This window comes from Oncorhynchus kisutch, linkage group LG12 (assembly GCF_002021735.2).
Source record: "Oncorhynchus kisutch isolate 150728-3 linkage group LG12, Okis_V2, whole genome shotgun sequence".
Classification (NCBI taxonomy): Eukaryota; Metazoa; Chordata; class Actinopteri; order Salmoniformes; family Salmonidae; genus Oncorhynchus; species Oncorhynchus kisutch.
In genome coordinates, this window is record NC_034185.2 from 28,293,336 (window position 1) to 28,308,920 (window position 15,585).

The 15,585-nt window shown below is 43.2% G+C and overlaps 1 protein-coding gene across 1 annotated transcript; it reads left to right on the forward strand.

The window, feature by feature from the left end:
* The first annotated feature begins 515 nt into the window (after positions 1–515).
* Positions 516–12,193, forward strand: LOC109900279 (elongation of very long chain fatty acids protein 4). The gene is made up of 7 exons (XM_020495970.2): positions 516–897; positions 5,698–5,794; positions 6,067–6,254; positions 8,684–8,764; positions 9,897–10,068; positions 10,251–10,378; positions 10,575–12,193. Exons 2-7 carry the CDS (start codon positions 5,728–5,730, stop codon positions 10,857–10,859), a joined length of 921 nt encoding a protein of 306 aa, XP_020351559.1. The 5' UTR covers positions 516–897; positions 5,698–5,727; the 3' UTR covers positions 10,860–12,193.
* The last annotated feature ends 3,392 nt before the right edge of the window (positions 12,194–15,585 follow it).

Here is a 15,585-nt window from a genome sequence, read left to right on the forward strand (position 1 = left end):
TCAAAATATTGACCGACTCAGTGGAGTATAGGACACACTCTAAAGACAGGTGGCTAATTGATCGACACCCTCTACCGGGACATTGGCACATACCCAAAAGCTATTTATAGCCGACGACCTATAGCCTACAATAGCAACAAACATTTGTTGTATAAACTCTAATTTAGTCTACCCAAGTTGAAACATGAGAGCTATTAAGGAATCCCTAGGCTATGTCTGATAGAAAATGGCTCATAGCCTTGGACCTACTCTTAGTATGAATTAAAATGGCTCATAGCCTTGGACCTACTATTAGTATGAATTAAAGCCAAAGCTGAATGAACAAGACTAAATTCATTGTATTTTGGACATATAGCATGACCTACTAATGAGTGTCATCGAGGCCAAAAATGCATAATTGCAACAAATGCACTTATCCAGGAGGTTTCCTCACACATCGATGCGTAACAGCAGAGAGGTACCCATTTGTCATGCGCGTTCAAAGACTCCTCTCTTTTTCCTTCCGAGTGGCTTCCGCATTCGCCTATCACTCAACGAAGCTGAATGGGGGATACGGTGGATGTTGATTATCTCTACCATACAAAGGGGCCATCGGTCTGTCGAGTCAGTGCAGCGGCCCCTGTAGTGCAATACCCGCATGCGCAGTGCCATCAGGCTGGTCGGGTATCCTATAGATCTTAAGCGATGTGGTTCAGCAGCCAGCACGGACCTCATACATGATTTCTTTGGGATAGATTTCAGCTTGCCTTTGCATTTTTGCCAAATTTGGGGTGGATGTCTAATTGTCCTTATAGCAGTGTTGGGGATCAGCGGCTATAACGGCAGAATACGGTAATTTAAAGGCGTTGTCCATCACATTGCACCGGATGTCAGTACACGCAACTAAATCTCGAGAAGGTATGTAGATATGTATTTTTCTCCATAATGAAATGGTTAATACAGAAATGCAGAATCTTGTGCTTAGGCTATCATTCTTTAAATAGGTTATTTTGTGAACAAATTAGTGCACAGCCTTGGAAAGTGTAGGCTTAGTCTTTTTTCATTAGTTATGCTTTGAGGAATTGAACCGTTCATTACCTTCTCTTGCGTTCGTTTTCTTTATGCTTATCTGCCATCCCTTTTGGCTGAATTCATATCATCATAGTTCTGTATTTTTATAAGACAATAAACTCAGACAGTGCTTAGACAATTTCATCACTTATTCACCCTTAATCTCTCCGCCTGCTCTCTCTTCCTAAGAAACCATGAACTTCTATTATGTGAGCATGCATGACAGTAGCCTACATAGACTCAGTGGAAAGGAACTTGCATGATGTTAGACTATGATGGGTGGCATATAGGAAGGGATTGGATGCAGCCTATAAAATGTGTCTATAAAGTGTTTAGAGACTATTTTGGTTTAGTTTTTCCCTATATGCTTTTGTATAAACTGTTAACCACATAATTTCCCATGTTCAGTCCACCACTCTTTGAAAATCCGCCATGCGCCATATGTGTGAGCGCAAATAAGGGTCTAGTTCATAGGGGCAAGTTATCGCTTTAAATGATGCCCCTGCGAATGTGGGTCGCTTGGCGTTTGGATTTACGTCTAAGCTCGTAGAGCAATTGGATTTAAGCCTCTTGATCGCACCGCGCAAAACCTGCTGACACACGCGCCCCGGTTCTTTGTGTGCTCTCATGCCCGTTTCCACGGGCGACCGAGCCTATTTGGGTGATTTTTTTCTCTCTCTCCCATCCTCCCATTTCCTCTTCCGTTTTGAAAACAAAACCTGTCAGTGAATGTGTGTTTTTTCAAGTTCCCCCAAACTCCCCAATAAGTTTTCACAAATTAATTAGACCTATTATGATCTATAAGCCAATAAGATGATTTTAGTGTGTGGTTAACAACATGTTATAAACTGGGTGGTTCGTACACTGAATGCTGATTGGCTGACGGCTGTGGTATATCAGGCCATATACTACGGGTAAGACAAAACATGTATTTTTGCAGGTCTAATTACGAAGGTAACCAGTTTATAATAGCAATAAGGCACCTGGGGGTTTGGAATATATGGCCAATATACCACGGCTAAGGGCTGTGTCAAGGCACTCCGTGTTGCGTTGTGCGTAAGAACAGCCCTTAGCCGTGGTATATTGGCCATGTACCACACCTCCTCGGGCCTTATTGCTTAATTATAACACTAGGCCTCTGCATTCTAATTTGCAGGCCAAATTGTCATGCTGAAACAGGAAAGGGCCTTCCCCAAACTGTTGCCAAGTTGGAAGCACAGAATCGTCTAGTATGTCATTGTATGCTGTAGTGTTAAGATTTTCCTTCACTGGAACTAAGGGGCCTAGCCCGAACCATGAAAAACAGCCCCCGACATTATTCCTCCTCCACCAAACTTTACAGTTGCCACTATGCATTGGGACTGGTAGCGTGCTCCTGGCATCCGCCAAACTCAGATTCGTCCGTCGAACTGCCAGAGGGTGAAGAGGGATTCATCACTCCAGAGAACGCGTTTCCACTGCTCCAGAGTCCAATGGCGGCAAGCTTTCCACCACTCCAGCCGACGCTTGGCATTGCGCATGGTGATCTTAGGCTTCTGTGCGGCAGCTTGGCCATGGAAACCCATTTCATGAAGCTCCAGATGAACAGTTCTTGTGTTGACATTGCTTCCAGAGGCGATTTGGAACTCGGTTGTGAGTGTTGCAACTGAGGACAGACGATTTTTACGCACTACGCACTTCAGCACTCACCGGTCCCGTTCTGTGAGCATGTGGCTTAGCCATTATTTTCTCCTAGAAGTTTCCACTTCACAATAACAGCACTTACAGCTGACTGGGGCAGGTCTAGCAGGGCAGAAATGTGATGAACTGACTTGTTGAAAAGGTGGCATCCTTTGTGTTGTCACGTTGAAAGTCACTGAGCTCTTCAGTAAAGCCATTCTACTGCCAATGTTTGACTATGGAGATTGCATGGCTGTGTGCAGTGAGTGTGGCTGAATTAGCCGAATCCACTAATTTGAAGGTGTGTCCACATACCTTTGTATACATAGTGCATCCACCCACTTGACATCAAAGAGAGCCAACCAGCTTTCTGGTAGAGAATGTAGTGATGAGTTCTAAAATGTGTACTGTATGTTGTTCTCTATGGTCTTTTATACACCCATTCAAATAAGGCTTTAGTAGCACTCATTTAGGGAAAGGGGGATACCTAGTCAGTTGTCCAACTGAATGTATTCAACTGAAATGTGCCTTCCGCATTTAACCCAACCCCTCTGAATCAGAGAGGTGCGGGGGGCTGCCTTAATCGACATCCGCGTCTTCGGGGCCTGGGGAACAGTGGGTTAACTGCCTTGCTCAGGGGCAGAACGACAGATTTTGACCTTGTCAGCTATTTACAAACAACTTTTAAATTCGTTTTTATACTGAACAAAAATGTAAACACAACATGTAACATTAGGCCCTAATCTATGGATTTCACATGACTAGGAATACAGATATGGGAATACAGATACCTTAAAAAAAATGGGCCTCACAGTGGGCCTCAGGATCTGAACATTCAATTCTCTGCTAACAGCTCTGGTGGACATTCCTGCAGTCAGCATGCCAATTGCACGCTCCCTCAAAACTTGAGACATCTGTGGCATTGTGTTGTGTGACAAAACTGCACATTTTAAAGTGGCCTTTTATTATCCCCAGCACAAGGTGCACCTGTGTAAGGACCATGCTGTTTAATCAGCTTATTGATATGCCACACCTGTCAGGTAGATGGATTATCTTGGCAAAGGAGAAATGCTCACTAACAGGGATGTAAACAAATTTCTGCACAAAATTTGAGAGAAGAAATAACCTTTTGTCCGTAGGGAACATTTCTGGGATCTTTTCTTTCAGCTCATGAAACATGAGACCAGCACTTTACATCTTGTCTTAGAACGTGTGTGTGGGGGGATGGGTAACCACAAAGACCTACTCTGTCCACACTGATCAGTTGTTTAGTCCTCTTTTAGATCTGTGCAATTAGTGTGAGGCTCGGAATAAACCCTGCACTAACAGTTTAGACCAGGGAATGTTCGTACGTATGGGTGATCCATGTGCTGAGTTTGGCAAACTCAGAGTTTGAACTTGATGTTAAAGGGATTCTTTGGGATTTGGGCCATTTTTATATCTCTAAGTACAGTACAAAGGAAGTTAGAGGTAGTTTGGCGAGCCAATGCTAACTAGCATTAGCTCCAAGGCTGAAAGTCTATGGTATCTGCTAGCATACAGTACCAGTCATTGAGCATACGCTAGTTACTACTGGTCTCCGTTTTTTGTGTACTAGGTCAGCCACTTCTGTACTAGGTCAGCCACTTCTGTACTAGGTCAGCCACTTCTGTACTACGTCAGCCACTTCTGTACTACGTCAGCCACTTCTGTACTAGGTCAGCCACCTCTGTACTAGGTCAGTCACTTCTGTACTAGGTCAGCCACCTCTGTACTAGGTCAGCCACTTCTGTACTAGGTCAGCCACTTCTGTACTAGGTCAGCCACTTCTGTACTAGGTCAGTCACTTCTGTACTAGGTCAGTCACTTCTGTACTAGGTCAGCCACCTCTGTACTAGGTCAGCCACTTCTGTACTAGGTCAGCCACTTCTGTACTAGGTCAGCCACTTCTGTACTAGGTCAGCCACTTCTGTACTACGTCAGCCACTTCTGTACTACGTCAGCCACTTCTGTACTAGGTCAGCCACCTCTGTACTAGGTCAGCCACTTCTGTACTAGGTCAGCCACCTCTGTACTAGGTCAGCCACTTCTGTACTAGGTCAGCCACTTCTGTACTAGGTCAGCCACTTCTGTACTACGTCAGCCACTTCTGTACTACGTCAGCCACTTCTGTACTACGTCAGCCACTTCTGTACTACGCCATCCGTTTCATATGTTACGTTTGGTCCTGCAAAATTATTTTATATTTATATACAGTACCAGTCAAAAGTTTGGACACACCCACTCATTCAAGGGACTTTCTTTATTTTTACTATTATCTACATTGTAGAATAATAGTGAAGACATCAAAATGATGAAATAACACATGGAATCAGGTAGTAACCAACAGAAGTGTTAAACAAATCCAAATATATGTTTTATTTGAGATTTTTTGAAGTAGCCACCCTTTGACTTGATGACAGCTTTTGACTGGTACTGTATATATATATATATATATATATATTTTTGTTGTATGATATGTTACAGATACAATTCGTACAATATGTTATGAATTTGTTGTGCTTAAATAAGATCCCGGACTGCATCTTTAACTTCACCAACATTACATTAAGGTTTTCAATTATCTAAAGGGGCTTAAGACGTCCGCATGCTTCCCAGCTGAAACAGTTTGGTAGAGTTCGTGCATATATTATGCCGACATTATGCCGACAAGTTTTTGTTCGTTTTGGACTTCAGTGAGGGTTTTTCCGTCTGTTCGGGCACACACATTTCTTAACCTCTTTGTTGGTGATTGGTCAACACTAGGGATTCTTCAATAAAGTCTTTGTTGTCATTCAACGAGAGACGACTCATTTTGATGCACATTCTTTCATAGAAAAATACTGCACCAAAATTGCGCAACAATTATCTCTCGGGCAAAAACAGCAAAATGAATGACAGATTTCTTTAATTATCTTCGATTAATTTGGACTATTTTGAAGACTGGCTCCTCTCTTTCTCTCACTGCAGCATAAACAGGACCAAATCCAGACGCCAGGCATGGAAGCTGTCACCCACTTTATGAATGACACGGTAGAGTTCTACAGATGGAGCCTTACTATAGCAGGTGAGTTAGTGCTGATTTCTCTCACATTGCAGGGACAGTCTGCTAATCTAACCAGAAGTACAAACTCAGGTACACATGGTTGCTTGTGTGTGTGTGTGCAATACAATACACTATTAGAGCAATTCGGAGTACTGCAATTAAGTATATCCTCCAGACACCATTGGTGCAACATTGTGTAGTCATACATTCAGATAGGATTCAGAGTCATTCTTTACATGTGTGTGTCTGTCATATGACCACTGCTGACATTAACTTTCCTGTCCCTCTCCCAGACAAGCGAGTGGAGAAATGGCCGATGATGTCATCGCCCGCCCCCACCCTGGTCATCAGCTGCCTGTACTTGCTCTTCCTGTGGGCGGGGCCTAAGTACATGCAGAATCGCGAGCCTTTCCAGCTAAGGAAGACCCTCATAGTGTACAACTTCAGTATGGTGATACTCAACTTTTACATCGCCAAAGAGGTAACCAGCTCCATTTCTTTTACACCAAGTCAATAATGGCATGTTCCATTTCTTTTCAGGCCATTGTCTATTTGGTTCCCAGTCCCTGTCCCTTCAGTGTGTACAGATTGGAAACGGCTTCCCACTGGGCACACGCTCATTGAATCAACATTGTTTCCACATAATTTCAACAAAATGACATTCAACCAATGGGGAATTGATGTCTGTGCCCAGTAGGTTGATCGGTGATAGCAATATGACCCCTGCTTTAGGTTAATCTATTGTTCAGCAAGGTTGTGCCATCAACGAATGGCTGATGTAGCATGCCATGTACCAACCCTACCTGAATTCAAAACTATACTCACATACCATACCTAGGACTGCACCTGTCAACCATCCACTACATTAAAACAGTTGAAGTTGGAAGTTTACATACACCTTAGCCAAATACATTTAAACTCAGTTTTTCACAATTCCTGACATTTAATCCTAGTAAAAACTCCCTGCCTTAGGTCAGTTAGGATCGCCACTTTATTTTAAGAATGTGAAATGTCAGGGTAATAGTAGAGAATGATTTATTTCAGCTTTTATTTCTTTCATCACATTCCCAGTGGGTCAGAAGTTTATATACAGTCAATTAGTATTTGGTAGCATTGCCTTTACATTGTTTAACTTGGGTCAAATGTTTCGGGTAGCCTTCCACAAGCTTCCCACAATAAGTTTGGTGAATTTTGGCCCATTCCTCCTGACAGAGCTGGTGTAAGTGAGTCAGGGTTGTAGAACCCCTTGCTCACACACGCTTTTTCAGTTCTGCCTACACATTTTCTATAGGATTGAGGTCAGAGCTTTGTGATGGCCACTCCAATCCTTGATTTTTTGTCCTTAAGCCAATTTGCCACAACTTTGGAAGTATGCTTGGGGTCATTGTCCATTTGGAAGACCCATATCCGACCAAGTTCGAACTTCCTGACTGATGTCTTGAGATGATGTCTTGAGATGCATCTATTTTGTGAAGTGCACCAGCAAAGCACACCCACAACATGATGCTGCCACCCCCATGATTCACGGTTGGAATGGTGTTCTTCGGCTCCCCCTTTTTCCTCCAAACATAACGATGGTCATTATGGCCAAACAGTTTTTTTAGGGCGGTTTTGGAGCAGTGGCTTCTTCCTTGCTGAGCGGCCTTTCAGGTTATGTCGATATAGGACTCGTTTTACTGTGGATATAGATACTTTTGTACCTGTTTCCTCCAGCATCTTCACAAGGTTCTTTGCTGTTGTTTTGGGATTGATTTGCACTTTTTGCACCAAAGTACGTTCATCTCTAGAAGACAGAACGCGTCTCCTTCCTGAGTGCTTATGACGGCTGCGTGGTCCCATGATGTTTATACTTGCATACTATTGTTTGTATAGATGAACGTGGTACCTTCAGCCATTTGGAAATTCCTCTCAAGGATGAACCAGAATTGTGGAGGTCTAAAAAAAAATTCTGAGGTCTTGGCTGATTTCTTTTGATTTTCCCATGATGTCAAGCAAAGAGGCACTGAGTTTGAAGATAGGCCTTGAAATACATCCACAGGTACACCTCCAATTGACTCAAATTACGTCAATTAGCCTATCAGAAGCTTCTAACGCCATGACATACTTTTCTGGAATTTTCTAAGCTGTTTAAAGGCACAGTCAACTTAGTGTATGTAAACTTCTGACCCACTACAATTGTGATACAGTGAATTGTACGTGAAATATCTTGTAAACAATTGTTGGAAAACTTACTTGTGTCATGCACAAAGTAGATGTCCTAACCAAAACTATAGTTTGTTAAAAATACATTTGTGGAGTGGTTGAAAAACAAGTTTTAATGACTCCAATCTAACTGTATGTAAACTTCTGACTTCAACTGTATATATATAGTCCTTTTAGACAGAGGAAATAGGGTCTAGGGCACAACTCCAGTCCCCGACAGCTGCAGTTTTCATTTCTCCCTGGCAATTGCTTCCACATCCCCGGCCCCCCCAGGTGTAAATTGGTCTCTGTGGCCCTTGAGGGCTGGTGGTGTGTATCCATGGCAGAGAGCCTTTTGTTTGGCGCGCGGATCAATTAAGAAAACTCAGTTGGGGTGTTGTTACTGTTAGAGTAGTAGAATACACCATTTCAAAATTGGTTATGCATCATCAGTTTATGTTTTATGTCAGTCACTGACCATGTCAGCTAACAACAACATTTCTCTTAGATCCTCCAAATGGCTAGGGGCCGGCTCTGAGTACATGTGTGGGTATGAATGTCGGTATAGCGCAGACCCGTGAGCCACCGCAGGCCCTCATTGGGAGTTCCGATATTTTTGTGGCCCCCACCCCAATCAAAGTGGCTCATTCCTGGTCTAGAGGAAAGGGACTATCTCTAACATTTTGTTCCTAATGTCGTGTCGCTATCTTTGTATCTCTGTGGCCTCAGCTCCTCCTGGGTGCAAGAGCAGCGGGGTACAGCTACCTATGTCAACCTGTCAGCTACTCCAATGACGTCAACGAAGTCAGGGTGAGCAAACATGACACCCTACACTCTTTTTCTATTAATTCTGTGAAAAGGCCAAGAGCCGGAGCTTGTCTGGTCATTCTGTTCATGAGCCAGCAAAGACTGGAATTGTTTGCCTTCTAGCCTTCTAATTTATACAGATTGGGTCTCCTGTATTTGAGGTGTAGAGTGAGGTCCAGCTTTAGCAGCATGTGGTTCTGTGTAAATCTAAGCAGCCGTACTGTAATCCTATTGTTAGGTTAAGTAGACTATCACTCTATTTGTGTGTGTGTGTGTAAGAGATAGAGAGAGGGAGAGGAGGAGAGGACAGAGGGGGTGTGACCTTTTGCATTAAGGGGAGGAGTTATTAGGTCTCACCACTTCTGAACCCACCCATAGCATGATGGTGTTACTGAGGGACAAGAGTGACACTCAGGGCACTGTGGCACACAGCTTCTTTCTCTCTCTCTCTCTTACTCTCTTTCTCTCTGTGTGTGTGTGTGTGTGTCAATTACAAAGGGATACGAGTGAGAGAGAGTATGTTGGTGGGGGTTGTAGTCTGACATACAAGAGGTTGAGCTCTTACTTACCTTTTAGGCTTGGGAACAAGCCAGCAACATGCCTGATACAACAGCTATCCTCATGTATTAGCTCTTACTGTACCATCCCCTTAACAAAACACTTTCTCTACCAGACCACAGGCTAACCTGCCATGTCATTCACCAATGACCCCTTTCATCGTCACCACAATCCCTTATGAAAAGTGTTGACCCTAACATTGTTGACTCTGAACTTAGATTTACAGAGATGATCCAGGTGAAGTTATCTTTGATCTTGGTCAGGATCCAATTGAACCTTATTCCCAACTTCAGTGACTTCAATAGATTCAATAATTGCAATAAAATTTATTTGTGCGTGTGAGGGTGTGTCCTTGATGCATACATGTGTGGGTGATGCATGATAATGAGTGTGTGTGTGAAAAGCAAGGTGGCTAGCGGTGTTATCCATAATCTCAACCCAGTGAAATCCATAAAATCCCATTGAATCCTCTTTAAAGCGTTTCAGGAAATTGGCAATCTTCATTGTCTTTGAGTTTTGAGTCCTTAAAACCAGATGGATTTGAGATAGCTCACTCCCTCCCTCTTCACGTTGGCAGATAGCGTCTGCTCTGTGGTGGTACTACATCTCTAAGGGAGTGGAGTATCTGGACACGGTGTTCTTCATCCTGAGGAGGAAGTTTAACCAGGTCAGCTTCCTCCATGTCTACCATCACTGCACCATGTTCATCCTCTGGTGGATCGGAATCAAGTGGGTCCCTGGAGGACAGTGTAAGTACCTAGGGGTACATTGTGTGTATATATTTATAGACATTTTCCCACCTGGATAATCTCCCCCCAGCACTGTCATACTGTTTCCGACAGGGGTGATGACATACCATGCTAACATACACTCACAAGCAGCCTGACCTGTATCCCCTCTGAACTACCTTTAACCTATATCCCTCTCACAGCGTTCTTCGGAGCAGGCATAAACTCATCCATCCATGTCCTGATGTATGGGTACTATGGCCTGGCCGCTTTCGGACCCAAGATCCAGAAATTCCTCTGGTGGAAGAAATACCTGACCATCATTCAGATGGTAAGTCTCCCTGTTATTGTGGCCATAGCACAGCTGTTCAGGTAGTGTGTGATTGATACTGAAACACATCTTTGCATATCAAAATATATTTCATTGTTTGGAGTGTGCAGTCTGACTCATTGATCAGGGATTATGTTGAGATTATTACATTCGGATTAAGCATGTCAGTTAAACATGTGTCTTGTGTACGTCACAGATCCAGTTCCATGTGACCATCGGCCATGCAGGCTACTCCCTCTACACTGGCTGCCCTTTCCCCGCTTGGATGCAGTGGGCCCTTATTGGCTACGCCGTCACCTTCATCATCCTTTTCGGCAACTTCTACTACCAGACCTACCGGCGCACCCCACACTCCGCCCCCAAGGCGGCCAAATCCGTCACCAACGGCATTTCCACAGCAACCAACGGCTACAACAAGTTAGAGGAGGTAGAGGACAACGGGAAGAAGCAGCAGAAAAAGGGACGAGTGAAGAGGGAGTGAGGAGGACGAGGAGAGGACGGAGGGAGCTTCTGTCAGACCAATAGGAGGACCGTGGGGTGAAAGGGCATGGGAGGTAGGGGGGGTCAGGGGTGAAAGTTCAAAAGGCAGATGGGATTCCACCACACCCCTGCCCGTGCAGGATGTTTTGAGGATGTGAATTGTGACCAACTTGCTGGTGAAGGTGTGTGTGTGTGTGTGTGTGTGTGTGTGTGTGTGTGTGTGTGTGTGTGTGTGTGTGTGTGTGTGTGTGTGTGTGTGTGTGTGTGTGTGTGTGTGTGTGTGTGTGTGTGTGTGTGTGTGTCGGGGGATTGGTGAGGTTTGGGTATGGGGGAATAGGGGTGGGAGGAGGGTGTTGGTTGTCTATATAGTAGTTATTTTTTTATAATATAAGAAAGTCGCTGCTCTTCATGTAGAGTCTGTGCTCTGTCTCTTTACTTTGGGGTCCTGGTCAAAGATAAGACCGTAAAAAGACCACAACACAACCACAGGGACTCTGACCACAGGGACTGTTTCCAACCAAAACTCCACCCATTTTGTACTTTTATTCATTTAACTAAATGCTGATGTATTTTGTAGCATTGTAAATTAGATTCTATGAAATTTGTACCAAAGAGGGTTTATTTTGCATTGGGCGATGAGTAAGAAAAATACTGGTGGAGCATTGTTTAGGATTAAACATGGTTTTAGGGAACAGGAGCTGTTCGCAATTCTATTTTTGTTCCTCTCTATGTGTCGCAGACACAATTGTGTCAGTACTTAAGTACCGGTCTACCTGGAAGACAGACTAACTGCAAGCCCCCTCTGCCATACACACCTGCCCTAACGTACATAATATAAACAAACAAACACATTCATGGAATGTGTGTATGTGAGAGAGATTGAGGGAATGATGTGCACATTGAATGCATCGTAGTGAATCTATAGGGGGTTTGGGTGGGTAGTCATATGTGCAAGTTGTTAGTATATCATTATGGAGTTTGGGTGGGTAACATACTGTACATGCAAATAGGCTGACAAACACCTTTACTGCTAACTGAGGGTTTATCTATTTGTTTGGTTATTAAATTGGTCCTGTGCTTTGATATGGTTATTTTTGTTGTTGTGGTGGATCTCACGGATATCCTGCGTTATTTTTCTCATTTTGTGCTGTGCAATGTAGCCACGGTGCAACTGAGAAACATGTCTAACTCAAGACAACCAAAAAGGACTGAGGGGGAAAGGGATATTTAATCTCAAAGGGCTTTTAAAAAAAGACTATATTCATTATTTAATTTAAATAAAACACATACAGCTACTGGCTGCAGGTACAATGGAAATAAAGAGGATGCCAACAACCCTCGTCTTTCTTTACGTGTATATTAGTGTCTATGTTACTTCATGGATGTGTATCTTTATGTTTGTATGTTTTTGTCCTTTATTTAAGACAAAAAAAACGAATACCTGATCAATCCTATACTGAACCCTAATTTCATAACTAAACCCTAAACCGTCAATATCCTCTTAAGCCTGCTTAAAAACACTTCTGTAACTCCAGTGGCGGTCGGCACTGTTTAAGATGAGGGAGGATGATGTTTTTTTTATGAACATGGCCTTATCTCTAGTACAGCATATTGGATGACTGTCTTTCATAATCCATTCACCCAGCTCAAAATCAAATCAAATTTTATTGGTCACATACACATGGTTGGTTAGCAGATGTTAATGCGAGTGTAGCACGATGCTTGTGCTTCTAGTTCCAAACAGAGCAGTAATATCTAACAAGTAATATAATAATTCCCCCACAACTACCAAATACACACAAATCTAAAGGGGTGAATGAGAATATGTACTGTACATATAAATATATGGGTGAGCGATGGCCAAGGTGCAATAGATGGTATACAATACAGTATATACATATGAGTAATGTAAGATATGTAAATTACATTATTAAAGAGGCATTATTTAATGTGGCATTGTTTAAAGTGGCCAGTGTTTGGGTCTCAATGTAGGCAGCAGCCTCTCTGAGTTAGTGATTGCCGTTTAACAGTCTGATGGCCTTGAGATAGAAGCTGTTTTTCAGTCTCTCGTCCCAGCTTTGATGCGCCTGTACTGACCTCGCCTTCTGGATGATAGCAGGGTGAACAGGCAGTGGCTCGGGTGGTCCTTGATGATCTTTTTGGCCTTCCTGTGACATCGGGTGCTGTAGGTGTCATGGAGGGAAGGTAGTTTGCCCCAGGTGATGTAACATCGATAGGCATAGGCTACTACGTGATGCTTGAATTTCCCCTGTACCCATCATGAGGTTGCTACAACCTAGCCTATGAATTAAAGTTTACAACGTAGGTGCATAGGTAGAGAGAATTTTGAATAATCAAGATGGCAGACAGTGACACTTTCCACCTTGCACTCTCTTGCCTGCATCTTGCTGATCTAGAGTGTAATCATTATTCAAACAGTTGCAAACGAGAATTTCTAGTGGACAAATTCAGGTATGTTTATCCCCCTTTCATTCCGTTTGCGAAACGTTTTTCAACAGAATCGGTGCAATGAATACACCCCTGATCACACACAAAAACAGTTCCCTTTCATAGCAACCACATACAAACAGCTCGTTGTATATATAATTCCTTCTCACATCTATCTACGCTGTCTCCTCCTCGCACCTTTTCCCTTTGCTTGTGAACTTCAGTGCACAACACATCAGTTGTCTGTGACCAGGCGAAAAAACCTTTCCAAGCAAAACCTTCATATCATGACCACTAACCGCACACCCTACATCGTTGTCACTTCATAGTCAACATAGCTACTAGAACTAGAGTGTTAGTAAACCCGCTATAATCATGCAGTACATGTACAGTCTGGAGCAAGCAGTTTAGCAGTTCCACCAGCGGGCCTTGGTGGCAATAACTTAATAAAACCAAAAGCTTACCTTGAATTGGAAGAGTTCCAGTGTTGGATAGCCATAGCCAGCTAGCTAACATAGCATTCCTCTCTGTTTGAGCTGGATGTTTGTGTAGGCTAAACTAGCTAGCTGCATTCAATGCTAGCTAAGGAAGTGAAAGTGAAAAATGTATATTCTACGAAATATAGCTATCTCTCTCTCTCTTTGTTCTCCTTTATTTTGGTAGAAATTAATTTGTTCAAAACTGTTCAACTATTGTCTTTCTCTCTCCTTGAGTCAACTACTCACCATATTTTATGATATGCAGTGCTAGCTAGCTGTAGCTTATGCTTTCAGTACTAAATTCATTCTCTGATCCTTTGATTGGGTGGACAACATGTCAGTTCGTTCACCAAGAGCTCTGATATGTTGGAGGACGTCCTCTGGAAGTTGTCATAATTACTGTGAAAGTCTATGGAAGGAGGTGAGCACAATGGGCATCTTAGTTGTATTGAAGTTAATGTACCCAGAGGAGGACAGAAGCTAACTGTCCCCCGGCTACACCACAGTGCTACCCTACAGAGAGCTGCTGAGGCTACCTTAATTGCAAAACAGTGTGTTTTAATCAATTATTTGGTGACGAGAATATATTTAGTATAGATTTATTGAAAAAGGATAACTTTTTAATTATTTCACTAATTCTATTTTTATGAAATTCACTGAGAAGGATGGTCCTCCTCTGATGAGCCTCCACGGGTCTACCCCCATCTCAGAAACTCTCTCTCCATCCCCCCCTCCACCCAGAAGCCTTTAGAATTCTAATTTTCAAAGTTTCCAAAGGTCTGTACATCTCTGGCTCTGATGAGCAGGATTCCTCCACCTCTTCTCTTCTCTCCTCTCCCGGCCCACCCTACCCCCCTCTCCCTCTGTCCCCTGGGTCAAGCAAATTCCTATGAATGACAGAGGTAGAGCGAGAGAGAGAGAGAGAGAGGCCTGTGTCTCTGGGGCTTGGCCAGACAGCTCTGCCCTAATCTGAGGGGGGGGGGGGGTAAATTGGCTTTAGCTGTAAAAGAGCTTATGCCTACGTCACAAAGCGAGTTAACCCAGGAATTCAGGTCACTGTGGAAAAGAGGAGCCTTCTGTAATCTTCCTTTGGGTCGTTGACACTCACACATATGTGCATACATCAAATCAAATTGTATTGGTCACTTACACATATTTAGCAGATGTCATTGCGTGTGTAGCGAATTGCTTGTGTTCCTAGCTCAGTGTGTATTGTGAATTGCTTGCGTTCCTAGCTCAGTGTGTATAGTGAATTGCTTGTGTTCCTAGCTCAGTGTGTATAGTGAATTGCTTGTGTTCCTAGCTCAGTGTGTATAGTGAATTGCTTGTGTTCCTAGCTCAGTGTGTATAGTGAATTGCTTGTGTTCCTAGCTCAGTGTGTATAGTGAATTGCTTGTGTTCCTTGCTTGTGTTCCTACAGTCCAGTAGTGTCTAACAATTCACAACAATACACACAATTCTAAAAGTAAAAGAATGGAATTAAGAAATACTGGAATGCATATACTATATACACACGGAGAGTTCACACACTGTCTCTTACACACAATGCATAGACACATATGCAACATTCACACATGTTAACACACACACACACAACAGCACGTATGCAACACATACACATACTAGTCAGCTTCTGTGCCATACGTTAACAGATACATGGAGAGGATTTTCACAAGACCTCTAGTGACATCAGTGCTGACTCAATTTCCAGCCTCACTCCTAATGCTGTCACCGCCTTCCTCCTCATCTGCCTCTCTTTCTTCAACACCTTTTTTCTGTTCCCCCTCCACTATCACCCTT

What these genes read in the sequence shown, in the direction of transcription:
- LOC109900279 (XM_020495970.2), top strand. Translation starts at nt 5,728, where the DNA reads ATGGAAGCTGTCACCCACTTTATGAATGACACGGTAGAGTTCTACAGA. An exon ending in ATGGAGCCTTACTATAGCAG is followed by an intron (nt 5,795 to 6,066) that starts GTGAGTTAGTGC and finishes TCCCTCTCCCAG; the next exon opens with ACAAGCGAGTGGAGAAATGG. An exon ending in ACTTTTACATCGCCAAAGAG is followed by an intron (nt 6,255 to 8,683) that starts GTAACCAGCTCC and finishes CTGTGGCCTCAG; the next exon opens with CTCCTCCTGGGTGCAAGAGC.